This window comes from Triturus cristatus, chromosome 2_2 (assembly GCF_964204655.1).
Source record: "Triturus cristatus chromosome 2_2, aTriCri1.1, whole genome shotgun sequence".
Lineage (NCBI taxonomy): Eukaryota > Metazoa > Chordata > Amphibia > Caudata > Salamandridae > Triturus > Triturus cristatus.
In genome coordinates, this window is record NC_140582.1 from 504,088,662 (window position 1) to 504,111,727 (window position 23,066).

The window sequence follows — 23,066 nt, forward strand, 5'->3', positions numbered from 1 at the left end:
CTGGAAACTGGACAACTAAACACCTTCCATGTCTTTCTTCTTCTAGATGATGTACTGTCCGAAAATAGGATTGCATACCTCTTATTAGGGTGTATCTCAATAGCAGCCAGTACCTTACAACTTTATCTGGGAGAGCGCTGGAGTCAGTTGCCCCATCAAACCAAGCCTGTGGCTGGATACTTGTCTTCCATTTGAATCGTGAGATGAAGGGTACATGAGATCCGCAGAGTTTCCTCCTTCAGTTTACAGTATCCCCAAGATCTCAGTGATTACATATTTCTCTGTGATTAAAAAGGGCATTCACTGTGCACTATACTCCATAGGCACTTTATGAAGCAGATCACATTTTTCTTTCCACAAAAATCCGTTGGAGCTGAGGGCAGTATTATAGGCTTTAAAACCCTTCCTGACAAAACTGCAGAACAGGCTAGTAATGTTACACAGAAACAATTAAAAACCCTTTTTCAACAAGAGGAAACATCAGCACACAGATGTCGTTTATGTTGTGGCTATTGACTTGGTAGTATAGCAAAATTATTCCCTGATCGTTCAACACATCAGCTAGTTTGTCATTCCTTCTGCATAGACAGTACGGTAATTATTGCTGTTGGTATACTAGCTTTGAGAAGTGACTGACAACCAACAGTTACATTTCTTATGTCTGTGGATAACATACTCATAGCCTCTTGCATGTATCTGTCTAAGTCTATGTGTACTGACACCAACCGGGACAGTTGAATATTTCAGAGCAGCTGTGAGCAGTAAACACTATTGATCAGCACATTTTGTTTCTTAAGAAGACCAAAACCTATATTTTTCTCAGTATGCCTAATGCCTTCTTCTACACCAAGACGCCCTAGACTAAACATAAGAATTGCAGGAGAAATATCAATTTCCCCAGGGGTATCCTTCCTACTGCTGACAGTCATGTTATGCAGCAATGCACCAGGCCAAAGAACATCATCTATGATAGATTAGAGGAGACAGACAGCTGAAGGGTTCCAGAAAATCAATAAAAAAAACTCACTATTGTTTTTTTCAAGTATTTCCACAATATGAGACAAAGTAGTGATTGCTTTAATATGAGAAAATACCAATGTATTTAGTGTGGCCTTTGTTAAGAGAGGAACAAATATCATTTTTCTAAAACATCTGCATAGTACATTTCCTTATTTACAAACTGAGATTGTAAAACATTACAGGGGTGAAAAATATATAAGGTTCCAGAACAGTTGTGGTTCAAAGTTGACTTAGTAGGATTTAGTTTATTCAAAAGTGTGGCAACGAAAGAGAGGCATGTGGCAGTGACACAGAAGGCACACCGGGGGGGAGAAAAGTAATGTTTACCTTTGTGAAGTGATAACTAGTCACTTAACCTCGAGGCCCTTAAGACTGCCACACGCAAACACCACCATCTCATCCGCATCACCAAGAGAACGGCCTTCAGAGAGCGCATAGACAAGAACGCACACAACAGCAAGGAGCTCTTCAGCATCGTGAAGGAACTCTCCAACCCAAACTCCAACGACATCCCCCCTCACAGGACCTCTGCGACTCCCTCGCGACCTTCTTCCACCGCAAGATCGCCGACATACACGACAGCTTCGCAAACCAGACGCCTCCACCAGCCGCAGAACCAACGCCCACCACCGCCCTCCTCAGGGTTCATATGGTTCTGTCCGTCATTGCTTTAAAAACTGAAAGTTTAGATGACACGAGGAACCTTTTTAAAAATATTTTTCCACTCTACACGAGCACCCTCACAATTTTTTGATTTCTGATCACTACTATATTAACCAGTGGTTTCCTCCAGGCGGAGGAAGCATGAAAGAAACCCAATGATGATACTGTCACGTATTTAAACTCAGGCGGAGAACCAAGATATACCGCCCATCGATCTGTCTACGTGAATGAGGGTTTTTAAAGCAATGACGGACAGAACCATATGAACCCTGGTAGCAGGTACAAGTGATCCAAAATAATGATTGGGATGACCTGTCTGAAACTAAGAAAGAACAAGTGAAAACCGCTATTCATGGCGTAATCAGGAATGAATATCTTTGCGCGAACGCCGCACCAAGAGGTCTCTGGGTACACAATGCTCGACAAATTTTTCTTCATGATCTAGCATTCAGAAAAGATTGGTCAGCCATTTCTTGGAAATGTACCAGAGACTATCTTGTACTCATTATTAAAACCGCAACAAGACTAACAGAAGCCCTAACAATCAAAATACAATTGAGAGAAGCAGAATTAAAGAACATAGTACACATCACGGTTTATAAAAAAAAAGACTTGAAGAAATTAACCGTGAAATGAATGAGACCAAAGAATACCTAACCCAGAATAAGATACAAAAATTGGCCAAAGACCTGAAACATTTCTCCATGGAGAAAATGCACCCTTACAGTAAGGATGATTATAAAGCACCAGACTCTCTGACGCATATTGACACCAGCGGCAACTCAACAGATAACTCAGACTGGAGTGGCGATGACACAGGTCAAACCACGTAGATACAGAGGATCCAATAGATGTCAACAATGCCGCAGACCCAATACATGGTGTAACCCACAATATGGAGACCAACCCCCACCACTCTTCCAACCTTTCACACCAAATTACCAAGGTTGGCTGAATCCATACACCACAGCACCACCACAATTAGGGCCCTTCATGGGACCATATATGCAACAACTGCCTTTTTTAGGGAGAGGCAACCCCAACCAAAGGGGAAGAAGAAGAGGGGTCACCTGGACAGACCAAGAGAGACAGGTACTAACCAGGAGCATGTCGACGGAAAAACCAGGGACAAGCAGGACTCGCTGATAATCAACCTGACTGACATTGCACTTACTGAAGAGCAAGAGAATGTTCTCAATAAAGGGTTAGGCTTCATGCCCACACCACAACTTGATGTGTTTAAAACACAAAGCGAGGTTGCAGAATTTTGTAGAAAACTGAAACTCAAGCCATTCTTTAAAGACAAACAGGAAAGCCCTACTACTGGTGACACAGCACTGAGACCAGAATCCACCTTCTGCCCTCTGAATCATCAAATCCCAATAGAAATCCAAGCCTTTGAGCAGGCAGTTATGAAAGAAGTGGAAGATATCGAAAGACAAATCAAGAAACCGTTTATGAACACTACCAACGCAGAGAAAAAAGCCCTAGATGAACTAAGACAACACAAGGACCTCATTATCAAACCCGCCGACAAGGGCAGGGGTATCGTAATACTGAACAAAGAAGGCTACAATGAACAATGCCTCAAATTACTATCAGATAACAAATTCTATAAAATCATCAAAACGGACCCAACACCAAGACTACAAAGAACCATCAGTCTGATGGTAGAGGAAGCAGAAACAAGCAGATGGATCTCAGAAAATGAGGCCGACTTTCTACGGACCAACTCACCATGGGTACCCTATTTTTACTCCCTCCCCAAAATACACAAGGCAGGGAAACCACCGTCAGGGATAGGGTCGGTCCTGGAAGCACTCTCTCAATTTGCTGATCAATATCTGAGACCAATGGTACAAAAGACACGAACCTACCTGAAGGACACTCGTGACCTACTGAATCTTCTAAAAGAACAGACCTTCATGAATGACTCCATGCTCTTGGTAGGGCTAGACGTGGAAAGTCTTTATACAAGTTTACCTCAACAGAAGACAATGGACACCCTAGAAGAACTACTTTTTGACCAGAATTGGGACTATCAAACCCCAAGACATTTTGTCCTAGAATGTTGCAGGCTGACTCTCACAGAGAACTACTTCGAGTACAATGGCACACTATACCAACAATGCCACGGAACATCCACGGGAAGCACATTTGGCTCTAGTGTGGCGGGACTGTATGTGAGCAACTTCGAAAGAACATTCATACAGAACAACAGCAACCCCTTTCTAATAAGAATCCATTTCTGGAAAAGGTTCATAAACGATGTCATAATGATCTGGGAAGGCTCTGAAGAAAGCCTACACGATTTCCACAAATGGATCAACACGCAAGACCAGTGTCTAAAATTCACCTACACTGCTGACAATAAACAGCTAGACTTCCTAGACCTGACCATTATATGTGTTAGACAATGTCATCATGACCTTCTTCAAACCAACTGCCAAGAACAGCCTACTTTCATACAATAGCTTCCACCCACACACCCTCAGAGACAATTTACCATACAGCCAGTTCCTTCGCCTCAAATAAACTGCAGTGAATTAACAGAGTACAAAACACAAGCCAAAGATCTCTGTTCCAAAACTATCAAGACGAGATTACCCCACTAAAACCGTGGCGTAATGTCAAAAGAGGGCTAGAAATCAGCCAAGAGAGAGTCTTTTGAAAACAACACCAAAGATACCCACACCAGACACCCTGACCTGCGTCACTACGTACAGTAACGCAGTTAAGAAGATCATAAACAAAAACTGGCGGATACTGACATCAGGATCACAAAACTGGCCAAAACCAATGTTTGCTAACAAAAGAACAAAAAATGACAAGGATATCCTAGTCCACACACGACCTCTAGAGCCGCAAGTGAGGGCAACGAATACCTTGTGGGCCGTGCAACCCGTGACAGGCCATTATCCCTGTGGAAACTGCTCAGTCTGCAAGTTGACCACTGTCACAAAATCAATCAAGCTAACACCTAAACTGAAATGGACCATGAGGCAACACACCAATTGTAATTCGACGCACGTAATCTACATGATTACGTGCCCTTGCGACCTCAGGTACATCGGAATGACATGCCGTAAAGTCAAACAAAGGATCTGTGCGCAAAGGAGCAACATGAAGTGCAAGAGAGGAACTACCAGAATGAGTAATCACTACATTGAATACCAGCACACTACTGAAAACCTAACCTGGATCATCATAGAAGCCCTTACTGGAAACACTTTTAATGCTGAAAGAATACTCTTTGAAAAAGAACAAAGATGGGTACATCGCCTTAAGACCAATGTAATAGGGCTAAATGACGATATCCCGTGGCTCAGTGTTTTATGAGAATATGCATCACAGAGAACAGAAGACCTGAGAGACCCACTAAGTATTTTCCATATAGGCTCTATTTATGAAACCTAATTTTACTACACCCCTTATTTTGGCAGTAATGCAGCCAAATTAATCAAAACGATATAAAGACATATTAGTCTTTCGTCACTTCCCTTAGCAATATAATGACTGCCTAATCCGACCCCTGAGTCACCCGGGAACAGGAAGGCAGCGTCAGCACAAGTCGTGTGAAACTGCTGCATCTGGTACGAGGAGCATACGGACTCGGTCGCGGGAGGAGACACGTAATGTACTGAAAACCAACTTGTAACTGATCCCTGTCTCGCCCTTTAAATCTAACAGCAGCGTTATGCACCCTCAATGCCCGAAGAAGCCCAATTTTGGAGTTACAAGGAACGCGCATTTCCCAACCTGTTATTCACGGCACTTTGAGCGCGTAGTCATTGTCATTGAAAATGCATGATGCACAAAACGCCCTTTTAATCCACCAAGGCATCACACTAATTTTCACTTATCAAACGCACGTAATTCAGAAACTTCACCAATAATTGCAATGGACTTCCGCTATGTCAGTTTTTTGGAAAATGTTGCGCGCACTTTCAAATTAGTTTCGTACCAGAGAGTCACTGCCGACGATTATCGACGCATCGGTCCAGACCACAATAGATGCTGGACTTCAACCACCGATGCATAATGAACTAGCTTTTTTTTTTTTTAAAAACACTGGCTCAGTTAACTTTATTGAAAATACAGGCACGCTCATTATAACCTTAGTCCACAACGAATGCCCATGACAGGAAAAACATTAAATGTACCTTGTTGTATATACCTAACAACTAAGTCGACCAGGGGACATTATCCTACCCTAGGGTTTGTTTTGACACACAAACTCAAAGTATTAAAGAATTGCCATTTTTATACTTGCTTATTCAAAATTTTCAAGTTGAACAATAGACATCATCATAAGACAATTTGCCTTTTTGTAAAATGTTCTAGGTATTTTATCTTTCCTTTTGCCTTTTTCTTTCATTATTCACATTAGGTACTATTGACCTTCAGTTCAGAAACGTGAAAACTGAACTATTGACTTGATTTTGGAAAATATCCATTTCCACCACACACATTTTTCCTTCGGGGCAAACGAAGGGGCTGAAACATGTCGACCACTCACCTGGACTAATAAGTGCAGTGGACTCATTATATGTCCAACTATGCACTAGCACTGTTTTTATTCTTTTCCCATGCCCTAAACAGAATAAAATGAAAGTTTAGATGACGTGAGGAACCTTTTTTAAATATTTTTCCACTCTACACAAGCACCCACACGATCTTTTGATTTCTGATCACTACTGTAATAACCAGTGGTTCCCTCCAGGCGGAGGAAGCATGAAAGAAACCCAATGATGATGCTGTCACGTATTTAAACTCAGGCGGAGAACCAATATATACCGCCCATCGATCTGTCTACGTGAATGAGGGTTTTTAAAGCAATGACGGACAGAACCATATGAACCCTGGTAGCAGGTACAAGTGATCCATTCCCCTTTGATCTCAGATAGCTCAAAATTGAACCAGTACATTAGAAATCTGATTTCTATTCTAGAGCTATGACACAAGGTCTGGCAAAATCCTTTTCATGAAATCTGTAAATAACATACGTGGGTACCTGCCGATGCAATTATTAATTTTTCTAAGTATCATTAGAATGAGAGTCAGATGGTGCTTCAGCTATTCTTCGTATAAAGAGCGGCGATATCTCTTAGCCACCAACACTCTGTCTGAATGATTTCCTCTCAGCATTGTGATGCTGAAAGATTAATCATACAATAGTCTGACCAGATGGAGCAAATTACATTTATCTCTAAAATACATGTTTTATCAAAGGTAACATCTAACATGTATGGCATTTATTTGGGTATCTTATATCGAATATAGTATATCCCAGATGTCATGAATGATGTCAGTGGGTCTGAAAAAGCATTGAACTATGTTGAATTATGTTTAAATTGCTCCAAACTAAAATCCAGTAGTTGGTACCACAGAAAGGTGCTAAAGAATTTAATAGCCATGGGGGTGAGAACAGGTGATTTTTTTTTGTTCAGTTTTCAGAAGAAGCTTCTAGCACGAAGGCTAGACATCACCCTTAAAGGCGTGGAATGGACAATAGTGCTCAGTGCTGAAAGAAATGATTCGTTCTGTCTGTTTAAAATCTGAAATCTGGCAATTCAAGTTTGTCTTACCATTTCATGCTATTTACATTTGAGCAAAACTTGCTGGCCCCTTTTGCCAAAGAGGATATTACACTACTATCTGCACCATTCACCTGAAATGCATTCTTTTAAAAGGAGACCTACTCAGATGACCTGAAGCAAGTAGTATTAATCCCCTTTTAATGAATCTAAATTTAGATTACAACCAAGCAATAAACTATAGTTTATTTCCACACTGCCATTTTCAGCGCAAATACTGGAAACTGCGGACACCACCTAGCTGCAGGAGAATCTGGAGAATAGCCCCCTTTTTCCAAATTTCAAACCCAAATCTCATCACCTGAGAAGAAAGGACACTAGGAAACAGCTATTAGACGTAGGCATTGACACTACTGGGCATGATGCCAACCACTGATACCTTGGACCAAGGGTTACTTACTTCTGTTTGGATGGGGTAGAGGTGTATAGATGCCAAGACTCTGGACTAGGTTCAGTCACCTGAATCAACTACCAGTAGCAGATCTAAGTAGGGCAATGTATGTCAACTGGGCAAGACAAACCTTGATGTGTGGTGTTCCACCGGGCTCTGCTTTCCCTCCTTCTATTGAATGTTGATAGGGTACCTGAGCTGGGGTTATTGCAGTCACTGGTCTATGGTTTCAGATGGAAGCTGATGATAAGTAAATATTGATGGACCTCGAAGATAACTATGGTAACATTATTTCAGTTTCAGCTTGTCTACTATTCATCTATGTATAAAAGCATCGTTATTGAGTATCTATCTTTGTTTAAGCACATTATTCATTTTCTTTAGCTTTTTGCTGTTCAGAAGCACACTTTAGTTTTGGGCATTTGTTTCTGAAAAGCATAAAAAGTTAAAAAGTTTGGTGGATGGCCATCAAAATCTGATGCTGGTCATCCACCAAACATTTTGACCTTGAAGGACAGACGTCATCGTGGTTCCTTTTCAATGTACAGAAATGACTGCTGGGCCAGCAGTCTTCTCTTTGCAAAGATAACTGTCCAGGAGGTGGCAGTAATGTTCTCCGCCATCCTGATGGACACTTCCCTGTTCGGCCCACTTAAAACCAGGCCCTATGTAATGTCAGTGTGACGAGCAGGTAAGGAAATAGGAAAACTAGATGATTCGATAGTTTTTATCTGATGAAATATTTTATGCATTTAGACATGTTCCTTCTCTGATTTTGAAATTTGCTTTTTTTATGTTGGTACCTTATTACAGATGAAAATAAAATAACTGTTGCGTCAAGGTATTTTGGAGCCCTAAACAAAGTAAAATTTAAGGGCCCATCCTTTCTGATTAGAGCATTCGTAGCTGTTTAATGGTTTCATGAGTGACGCCTCCCTCTACCTCACCCCTGATGAGACGACGCTACAGGTGTGCACCACTGTGGCTTATGCATACAAATGGCATTAGGTACAGTCCTCCCACCGTGGGAAAAAATACATTTGATTGCAGGGAATGCTCAGAGTAGGTACCACGTGGATATATTGTACATGTGTAGACACACTGTTCACACATTTTAAAAACATATTATATACACCCTCGTCCTCGGAATTTGGACAAGCCACAGAGTCGGCTTTAAGAATACATGACTAGTACTGACAAAAACATGCATTGTATATGTAAGGGGTGTGTGATAAGTGTGAGAGAACAACAGGCGTGTTACCTGAAAGCTTCATCAGAAAATCGGAGGCCATCTTGATGTTGATGTCTTGACTGAACAGTGAGGATGAGCTGGTGACATACTCCAATTTGTCTTTAGAATTTAAGTTGTTAGCTTTGCACTTTATCCTTTCCATGCCACCCAAAGAAAAGGGCAAAGGTGAAGAAATGGTCTCTTCCTTGGGCTCTTCCTTGATAGTCAGTTGGGGCATGGGAGCGCTAACATGAACTGCCACCTGAGGAAGCAATGTCCTTCGACCAGTCGATGCAGATCCCGGCGATTCTGTCTCTCTATCCTGAAGTCCCTCTTCATCATCCATCTGTGATTCCTGGATCTCTCTTTCTGTGATCTCTTCCTTAACCTGGACTTCTGTCTTTAAGAAGTGCTGATGGCAACGCATGTGGAGTTTCAGGCTAAAATGGCGGGAGGAGGTGAAAGGGCAGAGTTGGCACTGGAAGGTCTCACCCCTATCCTGGTGCTGGTGAACCTGAAGACAGGTGAAAGGAAAAAAAAATCAAACCGGATGAGCTAAATGGCATCATACACTCTTATGAAATACAGCACAGCATCTTTTGAAAAAACTTGCCTTAAGCACAGTATGCCCTAGTAACAGCATGTGTTACATTCACAACCAATGACAATTTCCATTTATCATAGCTTGTTGTACTAATCCTCGTGATTTTGGGCCACATTAGTAAATATTAGACTTTTGACATTATATATAAACAAAACTCCTTCAACTAGATACATGACACAATAGTTCGCCTCAGCACAAAGCATATTTAAATTAAATTTAAACTGGACAGAAAGAATGAATTCTTCTTTGTCATGAAAATGTTTTATGTCACTGTTCATGCGAATGTCTGCCTGCCTCAAACATTGGATCTTGTGCGTCCAAAGGCTCTATAGTGTGAATCCGAAACGGACAACCTTTAAAACGTCACTCAGATAGTGAACAAAAAAGTATATTCCTGACTCTCAGAACTGGGATTGTTGGTAGTGCATGTTCGCAAACTTCATTTACTTACACACATGGAAAATCGGTCAGCATGTTGGATTTCCGCATTCGGATCTAAAGCCGAACAGGGCGGAAAGTGAGTATTTTTTGGGGGCAGGCACAAGTGGCATTTGGAAAACATCCACAAACTTGTAAGTGCGTGGGAATTCTGAACTCCCTGGGGTTAGATTTTGTTTTCCTTCCATTCCCTTTATCACGTACCTGCCAACTTCACTTCACAGTGAATTGTGCATTACTGTTTCTTTTTTGTTTTCTTTTTTTAAAAACCCAATAAAGGTCTTTGAAATAAAAAAAGAAAATGGGTATACATTTAATCCCAGTAAAGGCAGGAATAAGTGCCTTTCTACTTTTGGAATGGCAGGGGTAAGACGAAAATTATTTGGGAATACATGGGAAGAATTGTATAACAGGGGAATTAATCTGCCAGGTGAAAATAAATTAAATTAAATATGTAAATGCACATTTGCATCACATTTAAGCATGCAGAATGTGATACTACATGCAGAATGTGATACTAGGTGGATCCTCTGTATGAGCATGGCTTTACACATATATGTAACCGTAGAAACCTATGCCAGTAATATTCCTGGCGTTCTTAACGAATCCCATAAAAATTAACGTTTGATCCATAAATATTTCAAGGGAGCAGATGGACAGCTTTCAACCCTTTGTAAACTGGGTCGTCTGATTGCATTCATATTAAACATTGCAATACAACTATCAATTAGATGTCCTTATATATGATATAAGTAGAGGAAGGGTTGATGTAATTCCAATCCCAAGTAGTAGATATTGTCTCAGAGCCAATTCACAACAGCTATCTTGGCACTCAGATAACAAATGAAAAAACAGCAGCACCAACAAGTAACAATTTAAGTTTGAGATTCACCAAAGGTGATTTGTACTTCTAAACTGATTTACCCAAAGGGAAAATTGCACCAGTATTGTGTACTTTTTTTGTAAAAGTCTTCACAAGGTGTGGTCGTTCCAGGGTGTGGATACCCACACAAGGCGGTGAACACCAAAAACACTGTTAAGCTTGTGGGTATTCAGACTAAACAATATAAAATACAACAGAAATAAAATGTGATAAACTAGTAAAAACAACAGTTTGTTAACAAAGGTCTAATTGGTATCCTAGAAGCTGTAATGCAAAACTGGCCTGTCTAACTTGGTTAGGACTGTTACACATACAAATATATAAGAGCGGAGGATGAGAGACCCCTCTGGTCTGCCCATATCCCAGCTTCTTTTACTACTGTAAACCATACGGGCGGATTCATAAAGCAGCTTGTAGTCCTAAGTGATGTATTGAACGAGCCATTATTGAGAGCACCTCAGATTACTGGTTAACAGGATTCTAAAGTGTGGCAGCCTACAGAGGCTGAGAACACCCACAAGCTAACATGTTTACAGGTGAACCACACTCATATTCAGGTACCTTCGATCATGAAACGGTCACAGATGTCCTACTCCCAGCTGCAGTGCATGGGCAGATTTGTTTTAGGTGTAGGAGTTGGGATAGAATAACCCCAAAAAGATAGCATTGTAGGAGGTGGAGGAGGGGGGAAATCTTCCAAAGGGAAAATATTGTCCGTTCCGAAAAATGATCAAATAACAAAGTATATACCGCAAAGGTACTTTAGCATCGCATTTTCACATGCAGAGATGTATGCATGTTCTTGTTGAATGTGCAAATCTCTACTTATGTAAGTACTATTGGGAATGTGCGACACTCACAGTTTCCCATGAGTACTTTAAATGAATTTCATGAAAATCAGAACTTTACACAGCGCATAAGCCTAAGTGCATAAATGTATGACTTCTAAGATGGTGGTTTTGCAGATCGGGGCTTTAGCAACGAACTTCGTATTTTCGCTCACAAACCCTTCGTTCTTCTTTTTCTGTCTCGGGCCTTTTTAAGTCGAGCCTACTAGACAATGCATGTGCTGTCTGTTGCAAGGCATACTGTGGCCTACCAAGAACAAAGAAGTACTTCAAGTTCACCCTTTAATTTGCTATCCTTGTCATCCAGTACATCTGTCACGTTTGTCACAAAGTACCCGTCACTGGACTCTAAATCAGACAGGCCCTTTCTCTTATTTCCACCTCTAGATGATGGGGACAAGGTGCTCAGGCTTCCCCAGTGAAGGCACACCCTCAGTGGCAAGATATCCATGATAGCCCCAGTCAGTAATTTGTACTGCAAAGAAAAAGACTTCAGCAACATATTCCAGTTAATGTACCTGGCCCTGTGGAACCATGCCTGGCTCCGGTGTCCTTCAATCCCCACTGAAGGATTCTGAAAACCATGAAAGTGAATATGTGCAAAGGTAAAACCTGTGACAGGGGCCCAGTAGTAAATAAATCTCCTTGGCAAAGTAATCCCAGAGGATGCAAAATCCTGCTTTGTCATGCTTTTGGTGCCAAAACTGAAGGTTGCAGCTGGAACTCAACAACAATGTAACAGGCATATTAAGGAGTCATCAAGGGCTTCAGCTTCCTGCCGTGCCCCACGAGAGGACATTAAGTACCAAAACTCTTCTCTGTCCCAAGATAAAAGGTTTGATCAGTGTGACCTGCTCTGCTTATCCAATCCCTGCTCCATCACTGTCAGGCTGAAATTGTGGCTAGGCCCTCGTCAGCCATGAACTGTAACTTTCAATTGGCGCTTTAACTATTCTTGATACTTTTCGCCTCAAAACTTATAATAAATGTTATCTCTGGCATTAGTATCCAATTTTAATTGTTCTGGTGTCTCAAGGCTTATTCATTTTTTCTTGATTTTTAAAAATTTATTTGGGGAATGTACTGTGCTTCCAAACTTTAAAATTGTTTGGTACTGCTTGAACTGAGCAGGCACTTACCTGGTAATTTTTCACGGTGCTATTACTGTCATGAATTGAACAGAGAATCTATAACTGAGCTGTAACCTATTCAGAATGTATTTCTTAACTTGGCTATTGGAACCTCCCTCCCAAATTAATAAACCTGTTTCTGCCAAGCCTGGTATGGCAAGAATGGCAAGGATGGTTCTAAGCAATCCTAATTTTGGCAGATTAATGAATCCAGAGACTGTAAATAACAAGTACTGGCGCAGCCAATAGGTCTGGAATTAGCTGCCAGCATTTTGGCTTTATCAATGCTTGCTTTGTTTTGTCATGGTGTTTGGAAAACTTTATTTCTGGTGAAGCTGCCAGGCCTTCTTCAGTAAAAAAAGCAATTGGCTAAAAGCAGAAATATTTTTGGTCTCAAAAACACATATCACCATAGTAGTCCCTGACACTGAAGAAAACTACTTTGCGTTCGTATGTGCTCCATGTAAAAGGCAGAATGCTGTCACTCACAGAGAAGTTGTCTAATGCCCAAAAATTATTTGCCCATGATCACAGGATTGTATTGCAAGCAGGCAGCCAGGATTACAACAATGTTTTCCTGGTAGGCTGGAGTGCAGCTAGACTGAAGGTGATTTGTGCTACATTGAATGATTTTCTTGCAAAATGTAATCAATTAAATTGCCAAGGCAAGAAAAGGAAGAATTGAAAGATGGAGTCAATTTAGGAATGTGTGGAACATGTTAGAGTTTTGAACCAAGAATATCGCCTAAAATAGAGAAGTTTAAAAATAAAAAGTGGTATTATTTTGATTTGGGTACTTAAAAACTAGTTTCAAGGTATTTATGACAATAAGCAAACGGAGATATATTTACTTTTTTTAATCACATATTGAAATAGTTGGTACTAGCCATAGAGTCTTTGCATTTCTGGGTTTCTGCTTGAGAAAAGTGGTGAATGAACATCTTTAAGAAATATGTGCATACTTTCTGAATGTGCTCATAATATCTCACAGGGAAGACAAGCTGCGAGAATAACAGACAAACACACTTTTATTTTAACTCACAGATTTTACTGCAAATTCTGTAGTACAACTCGGGTCTGGAAATTCCCAAGGCTAATCTCCTCCATGCATGTGAAAGTGCTGTATAGACCAGATAATGGATGAGTGGAGATGTTTAGAAAGACAATGCTGCCTGTGAACAGGGTGAAGATGAACTCCAGCTATAGAGTATGTCAGGATCTTAGATAGAATGCCAGTGCTTAATTTGAGCTGGTGGATTCCAGTGCTTTGCAACGCCCCTTTATTGGATTCCGGTGCTCAGTACCTAGTTGTCAACACTGTACTTATGTTAGTCTGCCACATGGAGGCGCTGCTCATCTAATTTAGAGAGGAACATAACAGCGGGTGTTTATGATTACAATACATATTACAAATTACTAATACCTGCCTCCCCAGCCATTCCTTTAGCTATGGACAGGGCTTTAAGTGGGCTGTGTCTGTCCGGCTCTGAGCACCGGCAGTTTTGTTCAGGGGGCCTCAAAACAGTTCTCTATCGGGCTCTATTTTCGGGCTTCGCAAAGCCCTGCATTGCTATTTGAGTTGCTATGAGCTGCTGCTTGGTGATCTCTTTATGAGCTACTGATTCCATGCTGTAATTGCATCATCATATGTGGGGTGCGCTAATTTTACCAAACAATTTGAAGATCATAGTAACGCTGCATTTTAGACTGAGAAACTTTCCCTAGTGGCGGAATAACAGACTGCACCCGCCTTCAAAAATCCGTACATTGTTCATCCATTATCAGTGACCTCGACAGATTCAAAGCACTTCTGGCACAGTCATTTGCGCTCCAGTTGCATCACGTTTAGAAAAGTCCTCTCCTGTGCTGGCCTTTGCTTTCCTACACTATGTGAACACCCCGTCATTTTCTCTTCTCACCAAATCGAAACAAACTCAAGTTCTAGGAGCAGCCAAATATGCTGATGGCATTAGTGCCGCAGGCACATTGAGCCCTGTGTATTTAGCATCACGCCAGTAAGCAAGAGCTGTATTGGAACCTTCTCGAGCTGTGCAGGAAGAGTTTGACTTGGGTTGGTACCTGTTCCAATGAAACAGGCCATTTGTTGACATTTTGAGATTCTGGAATGGCCAGGACCTATAATTGATTGATTGATTAAATCTATGTTGACACCTATTTTTTCGGTCTCAACCTACAGGCAGTTTTTTGTTGTTTATTGTCGAACACCTGTTGTGGACAATACAAATAGTGTGGGCTTGAGGCCAGCCCATTGCTTACCATTGGTAGTCTTCCTTGTCACTCTCTTGCTTGCTCATTATACAGTGGCTTTACATCTTGTTCTTGAGTCAGTCCCCTCCTTTGGAGCACAAGTTCTTTGCCATCCTTTTGATTAGATGACTTCTATCCTTCCACTCACATCAGGAAACTACTTTTTTCTTTTGCCTTTACAACTTCATGGAATGCGTCTGTTTTCTTTTTTTTTTCTTGGACTGCAGTAAGAGCATGCACATTGATGTGCGCATGCTCATTTTGCTCACTACTGAAAATAACTGCCAGTGCTCAGACCCGGACAGACCTGGCCCACTTAAAGCCCTGCTTATAGTTATTGCCCCCACAGTAAGGCACGTCAATAAATATGCAGATAGCACCTCTCATCTTTTCCTCTCTTCCCGCCCGCCAGGTGAGCCGTGTTGTAGGCAGAAGGGAAATCCTTTAAAGAGAGCCATTTTCTCTCAGAATTTCCCTTCTCTGTTTGCCGCGCAGGAGCAACGTTGCCGTGGTGCCAGCCTTGACATTGTGGGATGATTAGGAGAGAGATGACCACAGGCAGACTGCTCCAGCACGACCCTGCTCTGACCTTTCACATTGAGTGTCAAGGCTGCAGTGTAATCCAGCAACAAGTGAAGCGCAGAGGAACTAGTCTGCGTGATCCTGCCCCAGGCCTAACACAACGCTAGTTATCTTGATTTAGACCACGCCCCTACTTGGATAGGCCCCAACCCTTAGAGAGGATTGTCCCGCCCCTTTTAGAGCACCCCCAGTTTTTTCCCCACTTAAAGCCCTGGCTATGGGGACCTGGAATAATTTAAAATGTCGCTCTTGCAGGCCAGAGGGATGGTTTGTAGTTGTTTGGCAGCGATGACAGGGGCGATGGGTGGTGCAAGCTGCAGTGGCCTCCTGGTCGGAGCCCTGGCATTTATTAGTTTGCAAAATAAGCCCTGTAGAATTCAATTCACTTTGTTTCAAAGCACTGCACTTCTGGGTATTTTATTTGTGCACCGGAAGCAACCTGCTACTCAGGCAAATATGTGAGGTTTATGTGGCATTTTAAGTCATTTTAATAAGGCTTTGCAGTATCCCGGAAAGCAACAATCTTCTGAACAATAAAATATGTGTCTGACTAGATACAAAAATGAAAACATGTTGTAACCTCTTTTGCTCTCTGCGCCGAAACCCTCAGACGTGCTCTCTCCTAAGAATGAATGTGTGGTTTGTATTCCCAAATTAGTAGGCGGCACAAAGCGATAATTCAGGACTTGTCATTATCATTAATAAGAATATAATATTTTAGAGGTGTGCAGGCCTGTCTAGAGATTTAGAAAATTACAATCATTTCCTGTAATGACATTCCTGGGTGAACTCTGACTAAAACAAGGAGGAGATTCCAAATACATTACTTAAGTGATCACGTCATGTTACTCTTTGTTGCGCTCAACGTGATTTCTTTTTAGGCCTAAGGCATTCCTGAGGCAGAAATAATTGTTTCGAGAAACCATAGGAATGTCTGGCTGTCAGCCAGTGAACTTAATAAGCAGAGATCAGCAGCTTATGCTGTAACTTGTGCGCATCCTTTAGGGTGAAATGGAGGTTGACCTTGATAGTGGCTGGTAACACTCTCTAACTCAGATGTTTGTGAGTATTCACAACCCCTTTTCTGTTAGTTCTTCATCCTGCAAATAATTGTAAGTTTACTCCAGATAATGGCTAGAGCAAAAAGGCTTTCCAGGGTGGGAATTTTGAGACAACACCTTAATATTTAAAGATACTGTGCAGATGTGCCTCGAACGGGAACCTTATTTTGCTGATGGAGAAGTAAAAAAGCATGAGGACATTTTCACCTGTTGGAAAATGTGCAAGCGTAAACATTACAATGGACTGGAATGCAGTCTACATTATTGTCCATGGCTGATAATATTTCAGGCACCACAGGTGTCTAGCTCCTGAGTGCACACATCCCAAGGTCGCGAGTAGTGGCAAGCTTGATGCAGGGCATGGCCTCTGGCCTGGCTTTGTGTCTGACCCCCCTCACACTTCCTTGGTGATCAGGTAACCCACTGCTGCTAAGGATGGTCAAAGGCTGTGTTCTGTGGGGTGTTGGTCACAGGGCTTGGCCAAAGGCCAGGCCCTATGTTGAACCCTACCATGGGGGGAGGGGGGTTAGCTGAGGGCCTGGCCGGAAGCCAACCACCTGCAAGCGGCCAGTACCCCGCTGTGCGCAGTTGTATCATAGCATGTCCTCTAGCCAGGCCTTGCATCCAAACGCCTGAGGACTGCCAACCACCCACTCCACACGGCCTATGGACTTTGGCAGAGGTGAGGCTGGCTGCAGGCCCTGTTGCCAATGCTCTGTGGATGCCAATTCCCCTATGAACTCCACAGTAATCCTGGAGCTTAATCAACCCATGGAATCGCAGTAGAGTGCTAGATTCCCCCAGTGAAGACTGCATGCTACCACAGCGCCAAGGGTATGATGCTTCATTGGTGGCACCCACTAGAGTACCGCAATACTGATGTACTGTTGGTTCTTGTTGAAGTACTGTGGTACCCACAGCACAATTTAATTTTCCTTACTTTTGTCCCCCAAGATGTTCCTCTGTGTCCCCTTCACAAGAGCCGGGGGGCATCAGAGTATGCCTATTTTGCCCCCTTATACTATTTTATTTTAAAAAGTTCAGGGCGCATGGAGTCCCCGAGTCCTGTAGTGGCCTTCGCAACATTTTCTTCCAAGTTGTGGATGACCAATCAGATTGTGCAGCACCAAAAGGGCTGAAAGGAGAAAAATGTTGCCTTCAGCAGGCTCTATTTTTTTAGATTTATGGTACTGCAAGAGTCCCAATATACCTAACGTTTCCACCCCTTCATGACCACCCGAGCAACTCCTTCAATGCAAATGTTTGTTTGGAGCACATCAAAGTGGTGACAAACAGTGACAGGAGCTTGGCTATGGCAACGTATGTGGAAACACACCATGAGGGCAACTGCAAAGAGATGCGATACTACACAATTGACCATGTACCCAAAATAAAGAGGGGGGTGGCAGAGAGAAAATAAACTGCACAATAGTTGAAATCAAGAAACTCTGTGGCCTGAAACCTACTGGATTTAATCAGGATGAAGTGCTACATGTACACTTGAAAAGCATATCACAAAACACCTTGATTTTGGTCTGCGACTGCAATCTGTAACAATAGGACATATGAATACGGAGGTACAAATAGGAATGAATTATTTAGCTGCACAAATCAATCGCAATCCTGGTATAGCCGACTGGTAGGGCTGAATCTTTTGAAACATACTTAAAGAGCACTATAAGACAAAAACAGATTAACTACAAGAACACGGTATGGGATCAAGCAACAATGGGCACATGAAAACACATTAGCAATGAAAGCTTAATATACGCTAGCAAAAATGGTTTAGAAAATGTCAAAGGAACCCACTGGAAGGTAAGCCACTCAATATTCAATCGACTGGAAATATCACAAAAATGAGTTAGACCAAAACAAAGCCATTGTGAAAACATACACATGACTTAAACATGATTCATACACATGACTTAAAACTCAGAAAGGCCATACTTTGATGGCAGCAAAAACAACAGTTACCACAAGGACGTATAATAGCACCTTGACACCAAAAAGGGAAATACAAGTGATTGTGATCTTTACAACTGATAAATTGGCCAGCTGATAATATAATTAAATAATGAACTGTTGCAATCATGAACAGTAAGCAGAGGAAATTATTAGGCACTTTTTAATTGGCACTATCTCACTTATTAACACCCGTGAACTTTCGGACTACAACTCCCAGGAATCGGGGGGTAACAGGAATTGAAGTGCATCGTTGACTTGACGTTAACAGTGAGAAAGTACTTAACTTTTATCCTGTGATCAAGATCCTGGTGGACCGAAATGCGTCAGGGTTTTGCTGGGTGATTTTTTGCAAAAAATTACTTTTTCACCCATCAAGTGCATATCTTGTGTTGTAGTTTATGACAACACAAAGTGTGATGTAAGATTACACGGTGTGGTCCTGCCGAGAACCTGCAACCCCATTTTGCAGTAATATATATATAACATCTTACAAGTATAACTTTCAATTGGGACAAGTTAGAGAAATGGAGTTTAGGCTCTCTGAACTCAGAATTTAATAACATACCTTTTCAGAGAGATTGTTTTTAAATTGTGTGTTTGAAAATGCCACTTTTAGAAAGCAGGCAATTTCTTGTTTAACCATTCTGTGGGCCTCCGTTGGTTTGTGTATTAACTGTCTGGTTTTGGAGTGACTGGGGCTGGGGATATATACTTAACTTGATATTTAGAGAATATGGGCTTTCTTTCCAGGTGCATAGACATAGATAGAATTGTTATAACGTGTATTTATTAGCTATTGATGAAACCATGATGCAAGTTCTCAGGAAGGTTGACTATAAATAGTAATATCTCTCCTTGGAAGCACTCATGAAAACATTTTGTATCTTTGGGTCCAGCCATTTGGGGTGCTAATTGTGTCTTTATCCAATATAGTTGAGGGAAAAATGTGGAAGCAAATATTTGTAATTAATACCAGGATATAGACAATGCTACCATTATGTAATACAAATCAAGTTCTATCTTACTGTTGTTGGTAAATATACACAAAAAGCTTAATGCCTAGATTTACACCACCAGCTTTTAAGAAATACAAAAAACAAACACTGTGAAGCACACTATCAAGCAGCCAGATTAAGATTATATGGGTTACCTTTGATGCCTCGTTATTCAATGCTAGAATTGATGGGAGGTATTAAAAAGTATTTGTCCATCTACTAGACCATAACACTTCTAAGGGGTATTTAATATTGCTATTGGGATATATATCAAATGTATTTACAAGGGTGTCCCGGAGAAAGATGGGAAAAAAAATAAATAAAAAAAAATAAAATAAAATATATATATATATTTAAGAGTTTCATAGAGCGCTAACTAGACCAGAGAAATCAGGTATCAGAGTGCTTTACATGAGCAGCAGTTTTGTTACAAAAGAACACATTCTTTTTTTAGGCACGGGGAGATTGTGATTTGCCCAGAATCATAGGATGTTTGAGCGTCGTTGCTGAGACTCGACTCAGTTCTCCAGCTTCAAACTCAACCACTTTAGCCGTAAGGCTACATCTTCTCCCCGAATGTTCGCTAGAAGAACTGGGGACCTCGTCTCACCTTAAACCTGCATTGCTCTTGGTTTTCAGGTCTTCAACACAGATTTCTAACACAAAGCTTAATACTTGTCAGTGAATGTCATGATTAGGCGAATTTACCTATTTTAGTTTAGTGTTGCACATACTTTGATTGTTTTAAGTGGTTTGATTGTTTTGTAGTAATTTAACTTATTCATTGACAAGGTTTTGTTCCAAGTTCAAGTTCCACGTTCCAGCTATGATGAAAGTGGTGACTGCAGCACTCCTATACAGTGTCCCTTGCACACTAATACTACAACTTTCTTTTCATATCTCCCCAGATAACTAACCCAAGACTTGCTTGGATTGCCACACTGAAACATTGCACAGTCTTTCTGTTCTGGTATTACCTTGTAACATAATTGCCTGTCACTGAAGTGGTGTCATGTTACCATGGGTAGCAAAGTAAGGATATCTAAGGAGAGGTCTTAAAGAAAGAGCCTTATCTTAAATTAGAAATAAAACATGAGATAATAATTAGTGTTGCTTGCTGATTAAAGCAGAATGAGTTATTGGTGTTCCATGCAGATTAAAGCAGAACAGGTCGCAAGCCTACTGCAGCCCCCAATTAGCCTCTTCCACTGGGTCTGGCTCTGCAAGAGTGAAGGACTATTCCTCAGATATATTATCTGATGGCTTTTATTAAGGATACAGGAGCACTGTCATTGTATGGTGCTCTACCTAGAGTTTACATATTTATTAATATCTGCAGTATGCAATATTTTAAAGACCATTAAAAATTGTTATGACCTAAAAGGATCATGATTTGTCATTTAAGTATTTTGGACACTGAGCATGGCATTACCCAATGCCAGTTGCTTTTTGGAGTTTCGTAATGAGCGCATTTAAGTTCAAAGGTAAAAGACTCCCGATTATATGGTATTTATTTCTTTAGACGCTTCTGTCTGAATTCATCCATATTTTTTTTTAAAATAATTTCGTCTGTAGTTGTCCATATTTATTTGGTGGTTTTTTTAGAAAAAAGAAGTTGCAGCTAGTATATTTATACATTTATTTAACCAATGGAAGTACACTTAAACGTTGATGCCTGGTGGTTTTGGTTCCACGAGAGGCAACGAATAATGCATCACCCATGTTCAGTAAACCTAAGTGAAAATATTAGCAATGCAGTATAAACACAGGCAAACCTACAGCTGCTTAACCCCTTCGACGCGCATGACGGAGCGGTTCCGTCATGCACGTCGGTTGCGCTGTGCGCATGACGGAACCGCTCCGTCATGGCCCCGCCCGCGCACGGAACCTTCAGCGTGGCGCGGAAATTTGCGCCGCGCTGAAGGGGTTAAAGCTTTATTAAGAAACCTAGGGCCAGATGTAGAAAGCATTTTTCCAGTCACAAATGGCACGATTCGCAGTATCAGTGTTTACAACCGGAAAAATGCGTTTTCAAATGTAAAAATGTGAAATGCGATTCAGTAACTTGTTACCAAATCACATTTTAAATTTGCAATTTTGTATTTGGAAGGGGTAGGTTTTAGGTGTCCCTTCCAAATACCGAATTGGTATGGTATTACTGTTTTGCAACTAAATTCCAGTCGCTAAACAGTTGTACTCTACCATCAGATGCGGTTCCCGAGCAGATCAATTTTGTAGGTAATCAAGAGAAGTTCAGGCTTTGACGAGTGTGTGAATAAAAGCAGAACTTCCCGCCGGGTGAAACCATGGAGCCTAGGCTTCAACAGTGATAAACCTATCACAGTAGGATTACCAGGTGGTATAATTTTATACAGCACTTAAGTATAATTGTGCGATTGCTGCACTGTGTAAAAGTTGGCCTTTAGTAAAACCAACTATAGGAGTGGAACTAGGTACAACATTAGAGAACACTAAGGCATGAAGAATAGTAGTAGGGGTAGGCTAGAAACATGTCGACCGTTAGGATGTGGGCTCATTAATATCCCACATAGTCCTAGTTTTTCCCCCCGTTTTTAACCATACCGACTGGGGGTAATAATACGTCATCTACCTCACTCCTCCCCAGCAGAACATTCTGCCTCACATAGTCTTTTCTAACAATGCTCCCTTGTAGTCCGTTTGGTCGCAGCATGCCTCGTTCCATAGCAGAACGAGAAGGACCCTATGATGAAGCATGCCACCAAGGGGTAACCCTGGTAAGTGAGGTTTTTACGAAAAACCTCATGGTTTTTCCACGAAAGTGAGTAAACAGGAGCAACCAGGAACTCCACGTAGAAAGTGGCAGGGTACATTATTTTTTGTCTTTCTTGAAAAACATCAGCCACAAAACCTCTTGTATGTTTTAAAAGAGTATAATATTACCCCATAAGTAATAACAACCTAGGTCACTTATAGAGTGCCCGTGACAACCAAACTGCCTCTTGGTTTATTAATGGAATTTGTATCAGGGCGTTGGGGGGAGAGGCATGAATGTAGCTAAGTTCATGTTTAGGAACTATCACTTCTAATAAATGCCACTACATACATTTATAGAGCTCAAGGTACTAAAGTGAAACACTTCTACATGGGAAAGAGATATACATTTTTGAATTTTAAGAATATGAGTCTTCATCATATTTTCACATTGTGTTTGTTGCAAGATGTATATGCCAAATAGACAAAAAGGTGGAGGACACCATCCTGCTCACACACTTCTTGAAGACAATGGGCCTTTTCATGGGCGTACGATAACAAATCACTATATCAACTGTATGGCTACCAGCAATTCTGCACCTATCGAATTGGCTTGAAATAGCAGTGGTTCGCCCTGCAAAACATGTATCAGCTTTA

At 41.3% G+C, this 23,066-nt stretch overlaps 1 protein-coding gene across 2 annotated transcripts in view; it reads right to left on the reverse strand.

Annotated features, from left to right (window-relative positions):
• ZNF827 (zinc finger protein 827) overlaps nt 1-23,066 on the reverse strand; it is a 581,455-nt gene that overhangs the window by 278,629 nt on the left and 279,760 nt on the right. For both annotated transcript variants that reach the window (XM_085641623.1, XM_085641624.1), the window contains exon 4: nt 8,933-9,416. In XM_085641623.1, coding sequence (XP_085497749.1) covers nt 8,933-9,416 — 484 coding nt within the window. The remainder of the gene's footprint in view (nt 1-8,932; nt 9,417-23,066) is intronic.